General features: G+C 44.3%; 1 protein-coding gene across 1 annotated transcript in view; it reads right to left on the bottom strand.

Annotated features, from left to right (window-relative positions):
• Positions 1-24,482, bottom strand: part of ADAMTS12 (ADAM metallopeptidase with thrombospondin type 1 motif 12) — a 405,749-nt gene that overhangs the window by 376,638 nt on the left and 4,629 nt on the right. Inside the window, exon 2 of the mRNA XM_083151803.1 lies at positions 10,657-11,018. Within this exon, the coding sequence (XP_083007929.1) occupies positions 10,657-11,018 (362 nt within the window). The remainder of the gene's footprint in view (positions 1-10,656; positions 11,019-24,482) is intronic.

Below are 24,482 nucleotides of genomic sequence, written 5' to 3'. Positions count from 1 at the left end.
ATTACTGATCCAGGTGTATATATATATATATATATATATATATATATATATATATATATATATATATATATTTTTTTTTTTTTTTTAATTATTATTATTTATATACATTTGGTCTATCTATAATACTTTAACTGACCCGGCATATACTGGGTCACCTAAGTGTCCATCTCCGTGCTTTGCTCCGCCCCTCTGGAAACCCCCTTCTGAAAATCCTGCGTTTGCCACTGGCTGCGGGGGACACAGGCGGCATAGAGCCGGGCAGAGGGAGCCAGGAGCTGTCAGTGCTAGAAAAAAAAGCCTATACAATGAATGGGCAGCCTGTGATTGGCTGAGCGCTCTCTCAGCCAATTGCTGACTGGCTGAGAGAGCGCTCAGCCAATCACAGGCCGCCCATTCATTGTATGGGCTTTTTTTTTTATTCAGTGCTGATAGCTCCCGGCTCCACCTGCCCGGCTCTATGCCGCCTGTGTCCCCCGCAGCGTCCCCAGCCCCCCCTGCTCCCTCCACCGCCGCGCCGCCCCACTAGGTCCCAAGTCGGGTGGTCGAACGTGCAGCAGGTTCGACCACCCGACGCAGATCCGATGCGCACGGGACCGCGCATCGGATCTGAGGGGACATCAAAACTAGCCGATTTTGGTCCGATTTCGGCCAGATCCGACTGATCTGGCCGAAATCTGACCAAAATCGGCTAGTGTATGGGGGCCTTTACACACAAGCCAACACATCAATTCTGTCTCCATATTTATATAATCTGTAACACTAATTAGAGTTAAACTGTATCTATTCCAGCATTCTCATCAGAATACCCATGAAATGCTGGGTGTAATGCCATATGCTAATAGGCCAGCCCGCCACCCCCCACCCCCCCCATATTGTAGCCAAAGGGGAGAGAGACCGTTACTGTATTCCGTTTTACCATCTGAAATTGCCCGATTCTCAATTACCAGAAGTCTCCAGAGTAAACCAAAGTTACCTAGAACTAAATCAGTAACTTTATGGACCAGATGTACTGAGCCTCGAGAAGTGATAAAGTGGAGAGTGATAAACTACCAACCAACCAGCTCCTGTCATTTTTCAAACACAGTCTGTAAGATTGCAGTTAGGAGCTGATTGGCCGTTCTTTACAGTCGGGTAAAACATTTCTCAAGGCTCTGATCAGAACAACATGTATGAGACCTGTTCCTTCTGTTCTGTATTACAGTTAATGGACCTTATTCTAATCGATTCGGACCGATGGCATGCGTCTGTGCATCCATGCACCCTACACAGTGGGCGGGGGGGTGGAGAAGGGCGTGGGGCGCCGGGCAGCCCCATTACCATATGGGAACGCCCGGCATTCTCAGGCTAATGAGGCCGTGAAGCCGGTGCGGGGGGCGGGCAGCTGACGTCCTCGCACAGGGTGCCCGCAGTTTAGAGACACCATATAGGTGTCTCTGAGCTGCGAGTGCTATAGAAATCATTTCATAATCGGTGACCATCGAATGATTTCTCCCCGCCTGCGAATGGATATGTAAATCATCCATTTGCAGGTGTGCGGGTGAGGGGGGGGGGGGGGGGGGGGGGCGTCTGGCACTGCAGGTGCTGCCTGATGGACTTGCAAGGCTGCAAATTTCTCAGCCTTGTGAGTCAATCAGATTAAAGTCCAATATCTCAGTTTTCTAGTTGCAGAAGACTGAACGTTCCCAGACCGTTTGTATTCGGGTAGACTGCACACTCAGCTGTACTGTATATGTACTAAGCATTTTATATATAGCAAGGGCCGGCTCTACCATTAGGCAGCTTTAGGCAGCTGCCTAGGGCTCCAGGCTCTGGGGGGCGCCACTGAGTCTGTAAATCAAAAATAAAGGCTGTCTATGAGGATCCTTGTACTTAATGCAGGTGGCGGCTGTGGAACCTCTAAGACCTCACCTCCATACTTTCCCTTGAGGCATACTTCCCTACTTTGCTGCCCCCTTCTTGTACTCTGTTGTGGGTCGCAAAATGGTGCATCCATGGAAAACAGGGGACTTGCCCACCTTCCCGAGGTGGGTCTGGGAGGACCACCCAATTTTTTGGGAGCCTCCCTGCCATTCCAGAATGTTTGTCAAGCTTGCCTTGGGTTATTGGTGGCAGTATGGGGGAGTAAATGTAAGTTTTGCCTAGGGTGCTGTGAAGCCTTACACCGGCCCTGTATATATAGCGATCCCAGAGATAAATGCCGCCCTTCCGGTATCCCAATGGAGCTGCATGGGTTATGGTATAAACATGGTCGACAGGTAAAAGGTCATCATGGTCAAAAGGTCTGTCGACATGGAAAAAAGTCAACGTGCGTTTTTAATGTTTTTGGGTGTCTATGTCGACATAGGTCGACATGGACACTGTCTAAGTGTACCGCGTCCCCTCACTGCGCTCGCCATGCTTCGGGCTCGGTGTCTCGCTGAGCTCGGCACACTATTATGTTCTTCCTCCACGCCCTAGTGGATGGTAGGGCATGAAATACCCCCTGTCGGCACATGTCGGCTGAAAATTTTGTATAAAAAAACGCATGTCTACCTTTTTCATGTCGACCTTTCCAAGTCGACCTTTTGACCCTGTGGACCTTTTGACTGTCAACCATTAGTGGTCCACCATATGAGCCAGTCTATGATCAGTCCGGTCACCAGCTGCATGTACCGCCAGCACCATCAATAGCTAAATCATTGCTCAAGGAACAGAAGTAAATTACCCCAAATTGGGTAAAAAATTAAAATTAAATTCCTAGAGGTAATGGACAAGTGTGCTGTGTCGGCATTGTGACCGTCCATTTCCCCTTACTGTCTGCAGTGGCAGCACTGAAACAGTGTGACAGCCGAGCAGTAAGCTGCCTGGCTGTCTTGCACCGGTCTGCTGGCTGTCAGACTGCCACCCCCTTGGCAATGAACATAAAAACATATGTGTGTGGCATATGTATAATAAGCATCACGAATCAAGTGGGTAACGTTGGTGTATCTAAATATATTTTGGGGTAAAAGAAAAAAAAGATCCCTGTCCTAGTCTTGCAGAGAAGGGTAATTATAAGACCACATGGTTAGTAACATAGAAACATAGAATTTGATGGCAGATAAGAACCATTTGGCCCATCTAGTCTGCCCCTTTTTTTACCCTTCAGGTAATCTCAATTCTTTTTAACCCTTATTTCTTTGTAAGGATATCAATATGCCTATCCCAAGCATGTTTAAATTGTTCTACTGTCTGAGCGTCTACCACCTCTGATGGGAGGTTATTCCACTTATCCACTACCCTTTCTGTGAAGTAATTCTTTCTAACATTTCCCCTGAACCTACCTCCCTCCAGTGTCAGTGCATGTCCTCGTGTTCTATTACTTCTTTTCCTTTGAAGAAAATATCCCTCCTGTACTATGGTAAAACCCTTGATATATTTGAAGATTTCTATCATGGTTATAGCAACTGTAATTATAATTATGTATGAGGGGAAGGGGGCAGCAGAAACCCTTTTGGCAATGGAGCACAACACTTCTTGTACTGACGCTGATACTTACCCTGTACGTCGGCTATTGCCATCACAGTAAAAAAGATTTTCTTGGATATATGTCATCATATATCTGTTTTTATATATACTTGGATATCATTTCTTAGACATATTCCCTTATTACTACCATGACCTAGCTGAAGGTTTCCATCACCCAGTGATGCGCCTCACTACTTACCACCTGTGCCTCCAACCTCACACTCTACTCATCACTAGTAAACAGAATGAGTATAACACGTAAACAATCATAATATCAGCATTTATCATGTCAACATAGTCACAATAATATCTCCATTTGTCATGAATTCCTAAATAATAGCGTGCTACAAAAATGTCATTACCTTCATAAACAATTTGGCCGTGTCCCTGATTGTCGGGGTTTGTGTGTGCGAGAATATGCGCATAAGCAAATCTCCGGAGCGAATGCCTTTCGTGAGTTTCACACTAGACTGGGCTTTCTCTCACTGGGGGGGATCAAGGGACGGACATAGAAGACCATCCAGCCCTGCATGGCGCCGGCGGCCTACATCACAAGACGTTAGCACCACCCCAAATTCGGGAGTTGTCAGTCCAGGCTGACTTTACTTAGCGAACAGTGGAAAAATCATTCTAGCAGACAGGTCCGAATCAGACCCTATGTTATTTGTCGAACAACCAAGATAAATCCTAGACACTGTGTATAGAAACTGAGACGGAGACCGTACTGTTAGGTTCATTCACAGTAAAGGGTGCAGGATTCCGTAATAAGCCAGAAATCATACAACAATCCATAATGACTGCGGCTTGGACTCAGGTCGGAACGGCCTCTCAGATGGACAATGCCGAAACAGTACTGGAAATTGGATGCACTATCGGTAATGATATCTAATGTAATCACAGCATATCAATCACATCTGGAGTTTTCCAGCCCGTACTAGCTGTAACAGTATAGCAATTACTTAAAACATAAACCATGGTTGAGAATATACTGGTCGGAGTTTATTTTTTACAGCTCAGAAGTAATAAGATAGATAATGCATTAGAACAGTAGCGGAACGTGTGAGAGGTTGGCCCAGGTGCAAAAATATAATTTGGGACACCCCCCCCCCCCCCCCATCCTCCTCCACTCCAACCCAAGTTAACAACTTGCCACACAGCAGTGGTGGCAGCAGTGGGCCCCTTAGACCTCAGGGGCCCCGGTGCAAGGCACCTGCTGCACCAATGGTAGTTCTTGCTCTGCATTAACCCCTTCAGTGGCAATCCCGAGAATTCTGGCAAGCCTGGAAAATTCTCGGGATTGCCACTGCTTAGAGCTTCTGAGTTCAATCGCTGAACTCAGGCAGCTTCAGCGCTAAACAGCCAGCCAATCAGCTCTTGCCTGACATTTTTCAAACACAATCTGTGACATGGGAGGTAGAAGCTGATTGGCTGGCTTTTTATCAATTTCCATTTGATCACTTTTGAAGCTTAGTGCATCCCACCCACATATTCTATATAATATGTAGATACGTTATACTAAAGATCACAATATAATTGTACCATCAAGTCCCCCCCCCCAATCCACCCCCACTCCCCCTACCCTTGAATTATTTATGTTGCCCTTCCCACTCTCCCCCATTGTTGGTTTAGACACTGTATATATTGCTGTTTATACGCAAACATAAAATATAACTATATGAGTAACAAAACAACAGCTGAACTGGCTCGGGGAATCACAGTGTGTGGGCATAGCATGCACACTGCACCAGTGGCCTAACACTGTCATTAGAAAGATGACCTTTAGCGTGACAATGCTGTAGTCTGAGGTCACGTGACGATATTAATCACATTATATAACAACTATTCTCCACCTTCCCATAACAGATGGAATTAAAACTCAAATATATCGGTTTATTTTTCTTACATAACAATAACTGTGCAGCCACCTCTAACCCCAGCTCCACCAGACTCCATGTACACTTCATCTAACAGATTTACTGGTAATGCAATAGTCTTCATAATTGGTTTTGTTTAACTACAGAACACAAATCTAAACACAATGCACTTTATATCACTTCTGATTTATTACACAGGAAAATATTAGTAACGACACTGAACAGTCTTTGTAATGACAGTGAGATTTCTTGCAGGATCCGGGAGAGTAGAGCCCCATACACACTAAGGGATATTTTAAACAATATTGCTAATTTTGCTATCATTTATAATATCACTGAGGGCACAGGTTCTCAAACTCGGTCCTCAGGACCCCCGCACGGTGCATGTTTTCCAGGTCTCCTCACAGAATCACAAGTGAAATAATTAGCTCCACCAGTGGATCTTTTAAACTGTGTCAGCGAGTAATGAGTGCACCTGTGCCCCTGCCGGGTGACCTGGATAAAGTGAACTGTGTGGGGTTTTCATGACTAAGTTTGAGAACCCCTGACTTAGGGGTTTATTTACTAAGGTGGGAGCTGCGGCTTCAAGAGTGTGGAACGGGTACTTTTTACCCAGGCTTGCGTCTGCTGGATGGGCCAGGTACCGCTCCCCCATTGCAGGGTGCCGGGCAGTGGGGAGAGAGATGATAGGCTGCCGCCGCAGCACAGCCTCTCTCCCCAGCTCAGCACAAGCCTCCCAAAGACCCTGCTTGGTGTCAAAGCCCCCCCCCCCATTTTACCAAGGCCTGGTCGACCTATCGGTGCCCCTGGGTGGGAGTTCTATTGAAGATGGGATGTTTCCCATAGCAACTATCTTCAATAGAACTCCCACCTTAATTAATAAACCCTACAGTGTTTACGCTCAATATCATCAATGATCTGCGCTCCCAGGGGCCGTTAACAATGTCCTCCATTGTCCTATGTGTACAGATGACGGAGCACATTGTTAACAAGGATGCACCATGGCCCTTGACCCCCCCCCCCCCCATTACCCCTGTATGGGTGGTTAATGGGAGTGTCTCAGAGACAATCAATCACTCACGTAGCATGGAAGACCATATACAGATAGAGAAACTGCACTTGCCGCAGGACTGCCAATGATGGAGCATCTAATCTGATTGGTGTATAATTGCCTGTGAAAGCTGCAGTCAGTGTCTCAGTCCTTGCACATTAGGGTACAAAGATGTACTCCAGGGACCGGCTTTGTAGATGCATGATCGTATTGGTGTGATCAATGGGCATTTGGTAATCCACTGTGACTTTATTTGATTTTGAACAAGTATATCTAATTGTTCATTTGGCAGCTTATGATTTGTGAAATGTTACAACATCCATATTATTTAGATATATTTTTGGTATATCAAACTTTCAAGACAAATACCCGTGAAGAAGTCCCTTTAAAGAAATGAAATGGAAGGGTGATGCCAGGATACAGTTTCATCTCTTCTACAGTAGCGTTACAGTGACACTTTGTTATTAAATAATGTAAGCTATTTTTCTATTGCAATCTACAACCTTTTTATCAAGAAGAAAATATATTCTTATTAATAATAACAAGTGATCATTGGCCTAAATTACAGCTCACAAGCTCTTCAAGGGAAATATGTACTTTATTTATGACAAATAATACTTGATACACTCCAGTACTGGGCCCCTTTCTGCTTGGGCCCGGGACTGGAGTCCCGAAAGTCCCCCTCTACAGACAGCCCTGTTCGTCCAACTCACGAGTGCACCAAGTAATTGTACACCTCACGAGTGCACCAAGTAATTGTCCAACTCACGAGTGCACCAAGTAATTCTCCAAATCAGGAGTACACCAAGTAATTGTCCAACTCATGAGTACACCAAGTAATTGTCCAACTCATGAGTGCACCAAGTAATTGTCCAACTCACGAGTGCACCAAGTAATTGTCCAACTCACGAGTGCACCAAGTAATTGTCCAACTCTAGAGTGCACCAAGTAATTGTCCAACTCATGAGTGCACCAAGTAATTGTCCAACTCACGAGGGCACCAAGTAATTGTCCAACTCACGAGTGCACCAAGTAATTGTCCAACTCACGAGTGCATCAAGTAATTCTCCAACTCAGAAGTGCACCAAGTAATTGTCCAACTCAGAAGTGCACCATGTAATAACTCAACTCACACCAGCACCATGTTTGTACACGGATCTAATGAGGAACTAGGATTTTAATTAACCCTTTGAGCGGCAGGGAAATTTGCCAAAATAGGTGTGAAAATTGCAAAGCAAACCTTCTTAATACCCTTTTTGCCAATGTTGCTGTGAGAGATCCTCAAAATAGGCGTTCAAATTTACATTTTGGGTGCAATATTTAACTAATGAATTGACTTGGCTGTATTTTGTATTTATTGATATTAAAAGAAATAAGCGACGCTGACATTTCTAGCGGATATTTTTAAGGGTTAAAACATATGCAACGGAAAAATGTACGCGCCTGTTGACTGCTAAATGTTTGCACTCCGTTTGTTTTGCTCAATATCTCACTTCAAGCAGTGCCGACGCAGGTACCATTGTTCTGCTTGGCTGCCTACATTCTAGAATGCACATTTAAATATAGATATTAGCCTTTTGTTTCTTGCAGCCGGACAAAACACTGTGTTTTGCAAGGATACGCCGCCGAAATGAGAAAATGTAAAACTGCTGAGAATACCGGAGGCACAGATCAGTCGTCTCATTGTCTCCAGGGCTGGCCCCTTTCTCTCACAAAGTAGCGAGCGTTACAAAGCAATGCTAAATATGCTTATGCAAACAGAGGACCAGTGTCCAAAACAGGCAGCTGGTAATGTTGGTCCATTTACTGTGAGCAGACCATGTCTGGCAATTTTATAGCTGGGATATTCTTTTCTGTGCGGGGAGAAAAAAAAAGGGGGACAGCTGTTTCTCTAAATATTGTAAGCCATACAGAAAACTCCAGCTGCAGCATCGCTGTTACACACCAGTGCACAATGTCCAACTGTCAGGACAGAAACATTTAAAGGCACATACATTTTCTTGGCATGGATTGGGTGCTGTCATTGACGAGGTGAAAAGGTCAAATGCTATTGGTTACTTAATGATCATCTGCATCCCATGCATCAACATGTGTCTCCTAACAGGAGCAGCGTCATTTTGAGATTGCAATCAACGGGGCACTTGTGGTCGTCTACTGGTTTTACGATCCTGACACTGATGATATCCATACATTATAGCCTGCTTGGTCACCGGAATCAGGGTCAAAAACAAGATTTCTAGAAGGGGGTTCCAAATGTTTTGTCATGCGTTTTACTATGTCACCTTAATGGCGACTTTTTCGAGCTGTCGACATTTTGCATGTCGACCAATAGAGGTTGACCTATTATCTATGACCTATGACCTAGACACTGTCGACCAATTGATATGCAAAAATTATAAAATTTTACTATATACTACTACTATTGTGGTATGATTCAATTTGCTGGCTGGTAAAGGGTGATTTCTGGGCAACTAGAAACCCCCCCCCCCCCCCCCTCATTTGCCCATAATATCTTAATCCACTAACAGTAATCTTGGAAAAGATGTTTTCTATCATCATCATCAACCAAGTGTTAATGGTGTAGCTTTATTATAGATATTATTATATTATATATTATGGGTGGGATGTAATGCCAACCGATTTCCGCTGTAGTGCGGGATGCCGGCAATCACTTACAAGGTAAAACCGTATTTTGTAAGTGATTGCCCCTTTAAATAACGTTCAAGTTCGGCCGGCATCCCGCACTGCCGCCGAACACAGCTGGCATTACATCCAGCCCTATATATAGTGTATATGACAAATAAAGTAACGTTAACTTCTTATTGGTTGTTTTGGTGTATTGCAAGATATAGAATTTTGAATAGACAAGAAACCAAAAAGTTTGGAGGAAGAGCTGAAAAAGTCAAATAAACAACCAAAAAATTTCAAACACAAAATATTCCATCAATAAAACCACCGTACAAAAAAGTTTTTTTTTTCTTTTTGTGAAAATGATTATACACACAATCTACTAAGATTCATATTAGATTCTTGATATATTTTATAGAACATAAAGATACAGTGTACATGATTGTATACCTTTAGGAAATGGGTGCTGGGCGGCTCCCTGACAGTCGGGATTCCAACAGTCATTACTCCGACGTCGGAATCCCGACTGCTCCCTCGTGGGGGTCCACGACCCCCATAGAGGGAGAATAAAATAAGTGGAGAGCGCAGCGATCCCGCAGTTGGGATTCCGACATCGGAATAATGACTGTCGGAATCCCGAGTGTCGGTGTGTTATACCACACCCTAGGAAACATCTCAGGTAACTTTCTATTATAGGGGCAGATGTACATTTGAAGCCCCTGTCAACTTTGTTCCTTAGGTCATGGCTCACCATGGCTAGCCATGACTATCCTATTGTTCTCAGCTGCAATACAATACATAGAACAATACAGTAGGGGATTAGCATAGTAATCCTATTACTCACTTAATCCAATGAACAGGCTAAATGAGGAGGGCTCCATCTGTATTAAGTCTTAAAAAGAGATAACTGCGAGGGTGACACAGCCTGACAGTTAGGAGCCCATTGGCTGGATGTTTATCACTCTTTATCACACTTGCATTTATCTTTTTTAAAGGCTTAATACATCGGTATAGGGTCATTAGGTCAACACTATTAAGGTTGAAATGCATTGGGTCAACCATTGAAGGTCAACAGACCTGAGATATACACCTGTAAGTGTAAATAAGTCAACATAGGTGAGGTCAATAGGGTCCGAAGGTCGACACAAGCATTAGTTTGACAATGGGTAGGTCGACAGTCAAAAGGTTGCAATGATTTTTTTCAAGGTTCTTTTGAGCCGACATGTGCCAACAGAAGGTATTTCATGCCCTGCCATCCACTACGAGGTGGTGGGAGAATAAAAGTGTCCGCAAGGCAAAGTGCCCGAAGCATGGCAAGCGCAGTAGGCCATGCGAGTGGCTGCAGTACACTTAAATGGTGTCCATGTTGACATTTGGGACAAAAAAACGTGAAAAACTCATGTGGATCTTTTGACCTTCCCGTTGTCTTCCTAATGCTTGTGTTGACCTTCGGACCCTGTTGACCTTACCCAAGAGGACCTATTTAAGGTGTCGACCTAAGGCCTTTCGACCTTCAATGGGTGACTCTATGCATGTCCACCTAAAGTTGGGCGACCCAATAACCCATACCCAATACATCTGCCCCATAGACTTCATAATAAAAACAAAGGTTCTTACCAGTCCATTGCAGGAGCTCACAGCAGCCACCCCACTTCCTGCTCCAGCTTGGTGCACTGTGCCAGTAAGGTGGCAGAAGGCTGCAGACCGAGGGCTAATCCTTACTCCGCTGTGATTCCCAGTTCGCCTTTCAAGTATATAGTTATCCGAAAGAAATCCTTCATTAATGGTCAGGTTGAAATATAAATCCTTATTTCCATGTAGAATCCTGTAGTGTACATTCCCAGAATGGACGTCCCTTTTTCTTCTTTTGAGATGTTCATGGTGAGTTATGTTGTATGACAAGAAGTTTCCATCTCCGTCAACCATAACAGGTTCAACCACTTCATACTCGGGGGGCAGGCTGCTGGCATGGTGTTCTCCTGCAATACAGAGGACAGAAGTTAGATAGCACCTTAGGGGTGAAACACCAAATTATTTAAACAAAGCTTTCCACTCTCTGTAGCAAGGAATAGTCACATCGTGGCAAGTTAAAATGTATAGCAGTTGCAGCCAGTGTTGAGGTCTATAACACGGGTTCCAGACGGATGACAGAGAATGTCTAGTCACACAGTCAATAGGTAGACACCAAAAGTTTGACATGCATTAGTTAGCATTGACAAAAGTTAGACATGCATTAGTTAGACATTGACAAAAGTTAGACATGCATTAGTTAGATATTGACAAAAGTTAGACATGCATTAGTTAGCATTGACAAAAGTTAGACATGCATTAGTTAGACATTGACAAAAGTTAGACATGCATTAGTTAGACATTGACAAAAATTAGACATGCATTAGTTATAGACATTGACAATAGTTAGACATGCATTAGTTAGACATTGACAAAAGTTAGACATGCATTAGTTAGCATTGACAAAAGTTAGACATTGACAAAAGTTAGACATGCATTAGTTAGACATTGACAAAAGTTAGACATGCATTAGTTAGACATTGACAATAGTTAGACATGCATTAGTTAGACATTGACAAAAGTTAGACATGCGTTAGTTAGACATTGACAAAAGTTAGACATTGACAAAAGTTAGACATGCATTAATTAGACATTGAAAAAAGTTAGACATGCATTAGATAGACATTGACAATAGTTAGACATGCATTAGTTAGACATTGACAAAAGTTAGACATGCATTAGTTAGACATTGACAAAAGTTAGACATGCGTTAGTTAGACATTGACAAAAGTTAGACATGCATTAATTAGACATTGACAAGTTAGACATGCATTAGTTAGACATTGACAATAGTTAGACATGCGTTAGTTAGACATTGACAAAACTAACAACACAAGTAAAATGTTGACATAAAAAATCAATATGTGTTCATGGACACCGTATTAGTGCGGTTATGGTATATTAGATCTACAATGTCTAGGTCTACATTCATATGGTCCACCACTAATGGTTGACAGTCAAATGGTTGACAGAGTCAAAAGGTCAACAATCAAAAGGTCGTCAGGGTCCAATGGTCGACAGTGAAAAGGTTGACAGGGTCCAAAGTTCGACAGGGTCAATAGGTCAAAAGCCAAAAGGTCAACATGGTGAAAAGTTCGACATAATTAGGGTCGACATGTATTTTTTTTACAAAATGTTGAGCCGACGTGTGGTATTTCATGCCCTACCATCCACTACGACCTGAAGGGAGAATATAACAGTGTGCTGAGTGCAGCGAGGGACCGAGCCCAAAGCATGGCGAGCGCAGCGGTACACTTAGACAGTGTCCATGTTGACATACACATAAAAAACAGAAAAACTCACGTTGATCTTTTCCATGTTGACCTTTTGACGATGTCAACATTTTGGCTGTCGACCTATTGACCCTGTCGACCTATTGCCTGTTGACCTTTGGACCCTGTCAACCTTTTTCACTGTCGACCTTTGGACCTGTCGACCTTTTTACTGTTGACCACACATATTGAATTTTAATGTCAACATTTTACTTGTGTTGTAAATTTTGTCAATGTCTGACTAATGCATGTCTAACTTTTGTCAATGTCTACTAATGCATGTCTAACTTTTGTCAATGTCTAACTAATGCATGTCTAACTTTTGGTGTCTAACTATTGAATGTCTGACTAGACATTGTCTGTGAGCTATACCACACCCGCATTACACAGTATGGAGCTTAGATACAGTATTACCGACTCCTCCGGCGATGGATCAGTCCGCTTTGTTCCGTGTAGGCATCACGGACAGGTAAAATAAAAAAACAGTATGCGAAGCCAGCAGACCGGGAGTAGCAGAGGTTTGTTAACATTCTCCCCTCCCCCCAACCGAACTGTGTGATTGTCTGCACACCAGCCAATCAGGTGCCGAGTTTTGCCAAAACTCGGCTTCTGATTGGCTTATTCCGCTACTCCCATTACGCTGGCTTCGTGTACTGTCTTTTTTTATTTTACCTGTCTGGGATGCCTACATGGAACAAAGCAGACTGATCCCTCGCCGGAGGGGTCGGCAAGTATAATTTCCTTCCACAGGTACACACACATGAATTCTACTGGAGAAGGGGACAGGCCAGTGGTGGACCAATAGGTATGTGTATTATGAATGATTGTACCTTGTAATAAACTTTAACTTTTCTTATGTGTGTGTTTTATTTAACTATTTATTATGTTGTAGAACTACAAGACCCAGCGGGCCCATTAACGCCCCACATTCTGCGACTTGTGGTTCTCCAAGTTCCTGCATGCGGTGCAGGCTTGCTGGGACTTGTAGTTCCACAACATACCACAATAGTTTTATTATCCCTTTTACACTAAATCCACCAGCCCGTTGCCAACCACCCTGGGTTCTGGAGAGAGGGACCCCTTCATTGAGGGGGTCCCCATTCCTCCAGGGTCCCTGCCTGGGCTCAACAGCCTGTCCTATTTATGAGTCATATTTTCTGGAAAATACAGCCAATGTCGGTCGTATCCAGCATTGGCCTTATTCGTATTTATTACTACATTTCCCCCGACACATCCTTCATCCTGGTAAGAATGATGTCATCCCATTGACATGTAATGACCGTTGGTAGGAACTCTGACCCCTTCCACCTGTGTCAAGGATGTCACTCCCAGAGACCATGCATCTAAAGTCAACATATATTTCTCTCTTTATCATCGCAGTTTTTTAGGGATGAGCGCCGGGGCCAAAGATTTAGATTTGGATTTGAATTCGTCGCCGAGATTTGGATTTGGCTTTGTCGAGCGGCGGTGAAAATCTTTGGATTTGGATTTTGTTTTTAAATTGTGAAAAAAGACCAAATCGCGTAATTTTTGCATTTTGTTTGTCCCTAGAGCAATATTAACCTCAATAACATTAATTTCCAGCCCTCAAAACAATTTTGACCACTTAACACCTCACAATATTGTTTTTAGAGCAAAATGTTGCACCGAGGTAGCTGGATAACTGTGCTAACGAGAAAAATTAATTAAGATTTTTTAAATTTAATTTGTTTTAATGCGCAGCTTGGACAACGCTGCTTGGATGCAGAATCATCACACACCCACCTTCTGACAGTATATATACTATGGGTGCACTACACACAAAGAATGAATAATTAAAAACGAGAAAAATTTATTAGGATTTTTTACATTTAATTGGTTTTTAATGTGCCGCTTGTATAACGCTGCTTGGACGCAGAACAATCACACAGGGAACTTGTGGTGTATACTATTGGGGTGCAGTATACAGCAAAAAAATAAACAACAGCAACATTTATTTTTATATTGTATTTTTTTTTTTTTTATGGACGGCCCTTGGAAAACACTGCGTGGACCGTGGAGGCAGAATAATCACACAATGAATTTGTTCTACTTCTTCTGACAGTATACTGTATATGGTGTATAGTCTGCACTGCACAAGTTGACAACACCCCTCTGTCTGCACTGCACAGCACCCCTCTGTCTTCACTGCACAGCACCCCTCTGCAGTGTGCACAACACCCCTCTGCACACTAATGTAATTGTAATGATGACTGAGTGATTGATTGATGACAACAAGTAAAAGTTCAAGTTTAAGTTAAACACCCCAGTGCCAAACCCCTTTGCAGTCTGCAGCCATGCACTGCACACAACACCCCTCTGTCTACTCTGCACCGCACAACACCCCTCTGCAGTCTGCACAACACCCCCCATTAAAGTGTAAAACAGCCCAGTGCACAATGCCCCAGAAGACCGCCACCGCCGTGAACAGCAGAGCTGTGCGCAGCAGGAAGCGTGACTGTAGAAATGGTGCCAAATTTTGGGGATACCGAGCTTTTATAGACTTGGCGTCTTACGAGAATCCGACGCAAGCTTCAAACGTTCAGCCTCGCTTGTTCTTCCGAACAAAGCCAGAAACTCGCGGGCACTCTGGCCGGCTATGTTTGGAGTGGTTCGGATTCAGTGAAATCTGAACCGATTATATCTAGTTTATTTATTTTTAAGGCGTAATACATCTGCCCCATTCTACCATCTCTACACATCCATTTTCAATATTTCCATACTTGGGCAGTACGGACCGTGTAATGGTTACCATTACTGCCTCACAGCACTGAGGTCATGGGTTCAATACCCACCATGGCCCTAACTGTGCGGAGTTTGTATGTTCTCCCCGTACTTGCATGGGTTTCCTCCGGGTACTCCGGTTTCCTCCCACAATCCAAAATATACTGGTAGGTTAATTGGCTCCCAAAAAAAATTAACCCTAGAATGTCTATGTGTGCATGTACATGTGGTAGGGAACATAGATTGTAAGCTCCACTGGGCCAGGGACTGATGTGAATGTTCAACTATTCTCTGTAAAGCGCTGCGGAATCTGTGTGCGCTATATAAGAAACTGCTAAAAATGCTAATAATAATATTTCCTCATCAAAAAATCCTAGTTTCCGATGCTTACTCATGCCACCTCATGATGAAAAAACAGACACTCCTGAGGAAGCCGCTGATCTTGAAAGGCGGAGAAACGCGTAGAGAGGACCATGGGGAAAGGACTTGGCAGCAAATGGACCTGAACCAGTAGGGAAGCCCCAGAAATAACGCGATCAAATTTGGACTGTACCAGCGGTTGGAGCTCACCTCTGTGGATCAGGAGCCTGTCCCCTCATTCCAAACAGCAAGTAAAATCTGTTCTGCAAAGCAGCATCTAACCACTATGTGCACTTAAAGTGGGGACTGTATCTATATATATCATATTGTTTGTCATTTATGTATGTATGTCCTGTCCATGTTGCTGGCCACAACACATTTTTTATTAAATTTTAAAATAAATATACAATTTATTCTGCACAAGCGCTGCTTGAAATCTTTGTTTTCTTTACTTTTGATAGTTACCGAATAACAACATTACAGCATTAGCCACAATGGGAAATGGATAATATATAACAATACAGAAGAAAAGACAAAGGCAGACAGACCATTAAAGACAAAAAACAGGAGCAGAGGTGGAATGTCCTAAACAGTAAAATAGTAAATATGAAAACAAAAATGTAATTCTAAAAATAAATCTATACAGACGAATCAAGTTTAAAAAAAAACAAAAAACTTACATCATCACATTGGTGAATGGACCGCCACACACTCACTGGGAAGAAAAGCTAGTTTGTAATAAAACCAGTATTTGACCAAGAAATGTATAAGTTATGTTTAATAATCGTCATCCCATAAATATCTTTTTGTAGCCGTCTTAGTGAATGAAGGGCAGCAAAAGGTATATCACGTTTCCCATCACCCTTCAGTGACGCATTTTGCTCCTTGCAGGAAGGTTTTCAAAGAAGTGAAATGCGTCTGTATAAGACCCTTATGTGTCAGATTGTCCTGAAGTTTAAGTAAAGCAGTGGAGACCCGGAAACCAAGAATGCTGCGATTTACACAATAGAGGACAGCGCAAAAGACTGACAACCAGCAGTGTGCATGGCTAGAGGATCCCATGAGCACGGCAGCAGCTACACACTTCCCTTCAATCAAGAAAGGCAGCTTCGCACATGGCACTGCTGTCTCCTCTGATCAGAAAGATCACTGGGCAAATGCAGTCCAAATATTTTCCTATATTGCATGTGCAAAATCCCAGGGAAAATGGCAGCCGAGTCGTTTTGCCAGGGATTTGTGCAGCTTTGATTCTGCTGACGGGGGACTCCGGAGAGGTAAGTATAGACGAATGGGTGCTTGGTGTGCGCCCATTATAGATATGCCACTCAGTGAAAGCACTTATACTTAGGCATACCTGCTGATTTCATATCCCCTTCTCCAGGAAAGCCCGACAGATCTCCAAGAATATGGTGCCCGCACAGTGTTCCTGAGGACATCTCAATCCCACATGTGTAATCATTGGAAAATGGCCATGGCAGTCATTTTGTCAGTGAATTTTGCTGCTGCCCTGCGGAAAGGTGAGTATGATGAAATGGGTGCAGGGTGTGTGGTTTGTGGGCCCCACTGGACCCAGAGGCCCTTGTATAAATACAACATGGGGCAATGAGTCCTGGCATTAGGCTCCATCCTACCCTCTTTCATAGATCATTCTTCTGGAATGTTCATGGAGAGTAAGTAGACACTTATTGGCTTAAACTGAACTTCCAAAAAGCTAAAACAATAGTATTGTCAACCAAGATGCGTTCTACTCATATGTCACAGTGTACAACTGGGAAATTTTAAAAACCCATTTGTGCGAGAGGCATCCATATTACAAATTAAGTCCCTTTTATGCAACAATATATATTTGGCATTTAACAGCTAAAACCTCTTGGCAGATTGATCAATAATCTCCATTTCCGCAGCATTTCTGTGGGCGGAGCTACACGTCCCAAGGGCGGAGCAGGAAATCCTCCCGGAAGACTAATGATGTAGCCTAATAGGCAAACTTATAATAAAAAACAAATATACAAACTTTGGCGCTGGTAAGGGCAGCTACGACCAACCAGGAGTTACCTTCCTGGTGCTCAAAACAAGTAATAATAAACAAATACAAATGGTCAAGCGCCCAACAGTTAGGATAAAAAAAACGAGTAGATGTTATAAATCTTACTGTATATGGGATGTCCTCAAGAAGTCCACAGTTTTTCATACATTTCCCTCCATAGAGAGCATATACATAAAATACAAAAAAATGAAAAAAACTATGTGTAGTCCAGTTTTTAACAACACTTCATGTTTTTGGGGGGTCCCAGGATATAAACACTTAGGGGCAGATTTATTAAGCTTGGAGAAGAGATAAACTGGAGATAAAGTGGAGAAAAGGTAAAAGGAAATAAAGCACCAGCCAATCAGCTGTGTTTGAGAAAGACAGTTGGGAGATGATTGGCTGGTGCTTTATCTCCTTTTACCTTTTCTCCACTTTATCTCCAGTTTATCTCTTCTCCAAGCTTAATAAATCTGCCCCTTAGTGTCCTTTCTTTCTTTTTCCTTTTCCCTTAAGTGCCTTCTGAGGTAGCCTTTGCTGGTTCACCATGTGTCACCAAGGGTAAGGTATGCCTACATGTATGCTTACATGTGGAAGGATACAAATAAGCACATCAAGGTTTCTTTTAAAATCGCTGCACTTACTTGTATGCTTACTTTCTCGGGCGTGTGACTCCTCCTATCACGGTTTCTTTAGATAAAGATACTGTATCCCGGACGCCATTTTTGTCAAAAAAAATGTATTTTTATTGAAGATAAAAACAAGATACAAATGGAAGGCCTGAAATAAACCTATGACCTTTCGACTGGGAGACTTGGATGGAATTACAAGCCCGGGATGCTCACCAGTCTATATGGTCCCAGTGTCTACGTACCAACGCGTTTCGACCTGGATGGTCTTTTTCAAGACCACCTTGAAAAATAACCAGTAAAGGCTACCTCAGCAGGCACTTAAGGGAAAAGGAAAAAGAAAGAAGGGACACTAAGTGTTTATATCCTGGGACCCCCTAAAAACATGAAGTGTTGTTAAAAACTGGACTACACATTGTTTATTTTTATTTTTTTTCATTTTTTGTATTTTATGTATATGCTCTCTATGGAGGGAAATGTATGAAAAACTGTGGACTTCTTGAGGACATCCCATATACAGTAAGATTTATAACATCTACTCGTTTTTTTGATCCTAACTGTTGGGCGCTTGACCATTTGTAATTGTTTATTATTAATAGGCAAACTTAATTACCCTCCCGGAATGGCCAGGAGACTCACGAGACCGCCTCTAGCCCCCCCCCCCCCCCCCCCCAAAAGCGTAGCAAGCCTCCCACATGCCCCTGGATGACTCTGCAGGGCTAGGCTAAATGTTCTGTCCTCAGGAGCTAAAAACACAGAGGCTGCAGTCTGCACATGTGCAGTAGCACATTAAGTTGGATGTCGCAGACTCTGGGTCCTAGTGCCCACCGTGTATTCACAAAGAGAAAACACAGCTCGACAAATTCCGTTCTCCAAAGTTATCCCCCTGAAATACTTTTTCAATAATAGGCAAGAATATGTCCTTGTCACTTGCTTAGGTTGCCTGGTGTAGAGGTAAAAATAAATAATATTCAGATAATTCTCATTTTAATCCTTAAACCATGCCATTTATTTTTATTTGCTTTTTAAAATGGTTTGCCTAATGTCACTAGTTCACTGTATACATTAAATGCACATACACAATTTTTACTTCAGTTTAGACATAGCCAATGACCCTAAAGCCTCTTTACAGCATTTTTCCTATCTAAAGCATAAAGATAACAAAGTTAATTTGATATGATTTTCATGATCCACGTTTCTTTGACAACCAAGTACAAAATGTACTTTACAAGGGTGAACTATTTATAATATTGATAAAGTCTAAACAACCAGTCATCCACTCACTTCACTGTACTAAGCACTTTGTAAAGGGTCTGTAACTTCTGAAATATTCTTCAATATACAAACGTAGCAGAGTATAATGTATGGCTTATGCCTACCTTTCTAGAGTGGCTAGGAGCTCTCGAAAATCGTGGACCCCCTGATCAACTGGAATTACAGGCAAGTCTCATGATTATTCAACCTCCCTGCTTGGGTGGCCCGAGCAACAGATGCGATTCTGACTGATTTGGATCATCATTGGCAAATCAATTGCAAAAATATTGATACCCGCTATATGGGAGGCTCACTTTGGCACTTGATGTGGCATTTTTGACATGTGATTAATCGCATGCAATTTATCAAATGTAACCGGGGAACTGCAGCGGGCGGAGTGGAGCAGTGGGGCGGGCAGCGGGTGAAGAGCTGCAGCAGGGCAGTGGCGGGAATTTGATTTTTTTTTCAAAAGTGTCAAATGACTGGCCAGCCTCTGATTGGCTGAGGGAGAGCATTCTCAGCCATTCAGAGGATGGCTGAGAGAATTCTAATACACACCGCTGCCCAGCATGCCTGTCCCGCTGATCACGCCTGCCTAGCTGCTAACTCAGCACCCACCTCCCACCCCACACTGCCCGCTGCAGAGGTAGGACATGCTAAAAGGTGTGCGCCAACAGTGCAGTACTGCTGGCACACACCTCAGAATCGGACCGGATACATCCCGGGTGGTAAAAAGCACCCGCGATTTCCCGCTGATGGGTCCGATCTGACAGATTGAACCTGCAGCAGGTCGGATGAGGCGTCAAACACATTCCGAATTGGATAAGTGTATGGGGGCCTTTACATAGCTGTGTTACAGAGACAGGTTGATCGAGGGTGGTACTCAGGGCCGCCGACAGGGGGTGCCAGGGGTACAGCTGTCCCGGGCCCCGGCCACTGGAGGGGCCCGGGCAGCTGCCCACAGTGGCACAGCACCACCCCTTCCCCGCACAAATCACCCCAGGCACGCACAATACACAGTGCAGCCTGCAGTGCGCCGAGCCTAGGATACAGAGGAGCTTGGCGCTCTGCAGGCTGCACTGTGCAGTGAGTGCTCCGAGCCCCCTGAGTTCCGGAGGGAGAAGATGCTGCGCCGCCGCCACCGCTGGTAATAGTAATTGGGGGGGAGGCGGGGTACCGGCACGTGAGGGGGGGTGCCGGCATGCGCGAGGGGGGTGCCGCTGGGGGCCTGGGCTGAAGGTCAGTCCCGGGCCCCAACATTACTAGTGGCAGCCCTGGTGGCGCTGACATCACACACCCTCCCTTAAACCACATGGGCACTCCAGCATTTTTTCTGACACTAGCAGAAAACATGAGGTTACCACCAGCAAATGCTAGCTTCTTTTGGCTCCCGACCCTCATTATTGACCTAATGCATGTGTTGATATTTTGACCCTGTCGACATTAGCCATGTCAACCTTCAGTGGATGACTCAATGCTCGTTGACCTTAATAGTGTCGACTATATTCCATTAACCTAGAGTTTAGTAAATGTACATTGCATGCGGCACTGATTGCACAAGTGTCATCTTATTACAGACTTGATATGGTCAAATGGATGACATATGTTCCTTGTAAAACATTTCCTGCGCACATGTTGTTATTCTCAAGCTGCTTTGTAACCGGAATGTAATCTGGCTTCAGTGTATAATTGGTTATATTACTAGTACGGAGTCTTACGAAAGCTCTTTGCAAAGTTAAATATTCTTATCTGCATGCGAGAAAGATGCCGGGGGTATGAATCAGACTTCAGAGCGTTTTGTCTCCTTCACGTCTCCTTGTGTATCAACTCGTCCCATGGTGTCCCCTGATACATCGCTTCACACACGCAACAATCCCGACTAATCCTTCAAATAATTGGACTCATTTGATGAAAATAGGAAAATTATTTCAAAGCTAAAATTGATTGTGCACCCCGCAGGGTGGATCGTTAAAACAGCTGTCTCTGTTTACATAGGGGACCACACACCACGGACGTGTGACAGATTTGACCATTACAGAAAAGAACATTAAAAAAGAATCAGACATTCGCAGAGCGGTGGAGGCACAAGGGGTAAATTAGGAAAAGTACTGTTTCAGCCTCAGATAAGAGAACACACTTGGGAAGGTTTGGCGCACTCAATTATTCCTGAATTAAAGGGATGGGGAGAATGTGACACTTAAAAATTCGACTACTGTAAGTAGTAAGAAAGTTTTATTTAAATACTGCGCTTTTGCCAACGGGACTCAAGGAGCTTTACAGACATCACACAGCAATGCACATAGGTGGTTATTCTGGTTAACACCTTCTGGCAAATTCCTTCTTAGATGGACAAAACCATGTGCACTGCGGGTGGGGCAGATGTAACATGTGCAGAGAGAGTTAGATTTGGGGGGGGGGTTTAACTTCAAAGTGAAATCTATATTGCAGTGTAAAAATAAAGCAGTCAGTATTTACCCTGCACAGAAACAAAATAACTCACCCAAATCTAATTCTCTCTGCACATTTTACATCTGCCCCACCTGCAGTGCACATGGTTTTGTCCATCTAAGAAGGAATTTGTCAGAAGGAGTTAACCAGAATAACCCCCATAATACAGAGGATTTGGGTAGTACCATACCCTCCAACTGTACCGCTTTTTAACAGTCTGTACCGGCTAAAATAAATGTACCGATTGTACCGATTTTTAAAAACTCCCTCGCTGAAGGACTCTGGGAGATGTAGTTCACTGCTCCCGAGGGAGTGTGGGGGAGCAGCTGGCCATGACTACATCTCCCAGGGTGCACAGCGGTGGGACTTGGGCAGGCCCGCCTCCCCCTGTGTCTTACTCCCCATGAGAGGCTGCTGCACTGACCCCGGATATCACCTCCACACAGCGGCCCGGGCACTGCCATGACACCGCCGGAAAACCCCACTGTGGGGGTGGCGTGTGCGAGCCGCTCCCCCTCCAAGCACCCTCTCCCGTCTTGCAGCCGGGACCTGATTGCCCTGTTCTGGCTGGACGGGTGGATCGGAGCCCTGACCCCGCGCACCTCAACGAGACCTGCCTGGCCTGGGCGCCGAGTCAGGGGATCCCGGTGAGCGGGACCCAGGGGGTGGGAGGACACAGAGGCCGGGGCTCACGGACCACGCCCCCTTTACAAATGGCCACACCCTCTATCTATGGCCACACCCCCTGGCCTGTACCGATTTTTAAGTTGGAATTGTTGGAGGATATGTAGTACCATTTCCAGTTTAGGGGGGGGGGGGGGGGGGGCACTGTACCCCCACCATCACCACTCCACCCCAGAGCACAGTGACATCATTAGTTCATCACTGTCACAGTGGTTAAGTATTACAGGGTCTGCTTCTACGCATGTGACAAGAGAGATGATACAGTAGATTACATTTTTATACGTGTACTTTAAGGATGTTTAAGTTGTCTGTTTTGCTAAAAGAAAACGTTCTAAAATAGTTGTTTCTTAGGGGGTTATTCTGGTTCATTTGCTCGCATGCGAATTTGCATCAAGTGAACCAGATCCCGCCTTGCCAATGGTGGTACGCCGGCCCATCATTCGCAAAACAAGTATGTTCGCACTGGCTGCGAATTGATGTTTTACATAAACACCCATTTGCATGCCACTGGGACCGTCCCACATCTTTCGATGGTCGCCGACCGTCGAAAAATATATGGAAGGTGCACGCATATGTAAGGTTGCATTGAGCAACCTTACATATCCATGTATGCTTGGGGGGAAGTGAGCAGTGATGTCAGCTGCCCACCCCCCACATGTCCGTCACTGTCTCATTAGCATGAGAACGCCCAGCGTACTCATGGGAACGCCCATGGAACACTGGGTCTTCCCATATGCTAATAGACCAGCCTTCCGCCCTATGCCCCGCCCTCCGCCCGCAATGATGGGTGCATGCACCCAGCAAACCCAGCGCATGTGCAGAAATGAGCATGCTCACAGCACAAAGATCGAACCTGTGCGAACACAAACGCCGCTGCGAATGGGCCAGAACAAGGTCTTTAATTAGCTGGCGCTATACACCCAGACATTATTTAATATGCCTCAGTGGTTTAAATTTAGGATACACAATCCAAACCTCCCAACGTGATCCATTATAGGAGGGACAAAATACTCTCTACCTGGACTCCCTACTTCATTTATGATTGGAGTCACCTGCATTGAAATTCTTTTAATTAAATAGATCAACACAAGTGACGCTAAACATACACTGCTCAAAAAATTAAGGGAACACCAACATAACACATCCTAGATCTGAATGAATGAAATATTCTTATTAAATACTTTGTTCTTTACATAGTTGAATGTGCTGACAACAAAATCACACAAACATTATCAATGGGAATCAAATGTATTAACCCATGGAGGTCTGGATTTGGAGCCCCCTCAAAATTAATGTGGAAAAACACACTACAGGCTGATCCAACTTTGATGTAATGTCCTTAAAACAAGTCAAAATGAGGCTCAGTAGTGTATGTGGCCTCCAGGTCCCTGTATGACAGGGCTGGGCAACACCGGCCCTCCAGATGTTAATGAACTACACATCCCAGGATGCTTTGCATTAGTTTTGCTATGTGGCCATGCTGAAACTGATGCAAGGCATGCTGGGATGTGTAGTTCATCAACATCTGCAGGGCCAGTGTTGCCCAGCCCTGCTGTATGACCTCCCTACAACGCCTGGGCATGCTCCTGATGAGGTGGCGGATGGTCTCTTAAAGGGATCTCCTCCGAGACCTGGACTAAAGCATCCACCAACTGCCGGACAGTCTGTGGTACAACGTGGCGTTGGTGGATGGAGCGAGACATGGTGTCCCAGATGTGCTCAATTGGATTCAGGTCTGGGGACGGGCGGGCCAGTCCATAGCATCAATGCCTTCGTCTTGCAGGAACTGCTGACACACTCCAGCCACATGAGGTCTAGCATTGTCTTGCATTAGGAGAACCCAGGGCCAACCGCACCAGCATATGGTCTCACAAGGGGTCTGAGGATCTCAGCTCGGTACCTAATGGCAGTCAGGCCACCTCTGGAACTCTGGAATTGAGAAAGCCGCCCTGGAATGGA

Source organism: Crinia signifera, chromosome 1 (assembly GCF_055691185.1).
Source record: "Crinia signifera chromosome 1, ASM5569118v1, whole genome shotgun sequence".
NCBI classification, from domain to species: domain Eukaryota; kingdom Metazoa; phylum Chordata; class Amphibia; order Anura; family Myobatrachidae; genus Crinia; species Crinia signifera.
The sequence above is the reverse complement of the archived record's forward strand: the minus strand, read 5'-3'. Positions and strand labels throughout refer to the sequence as shown.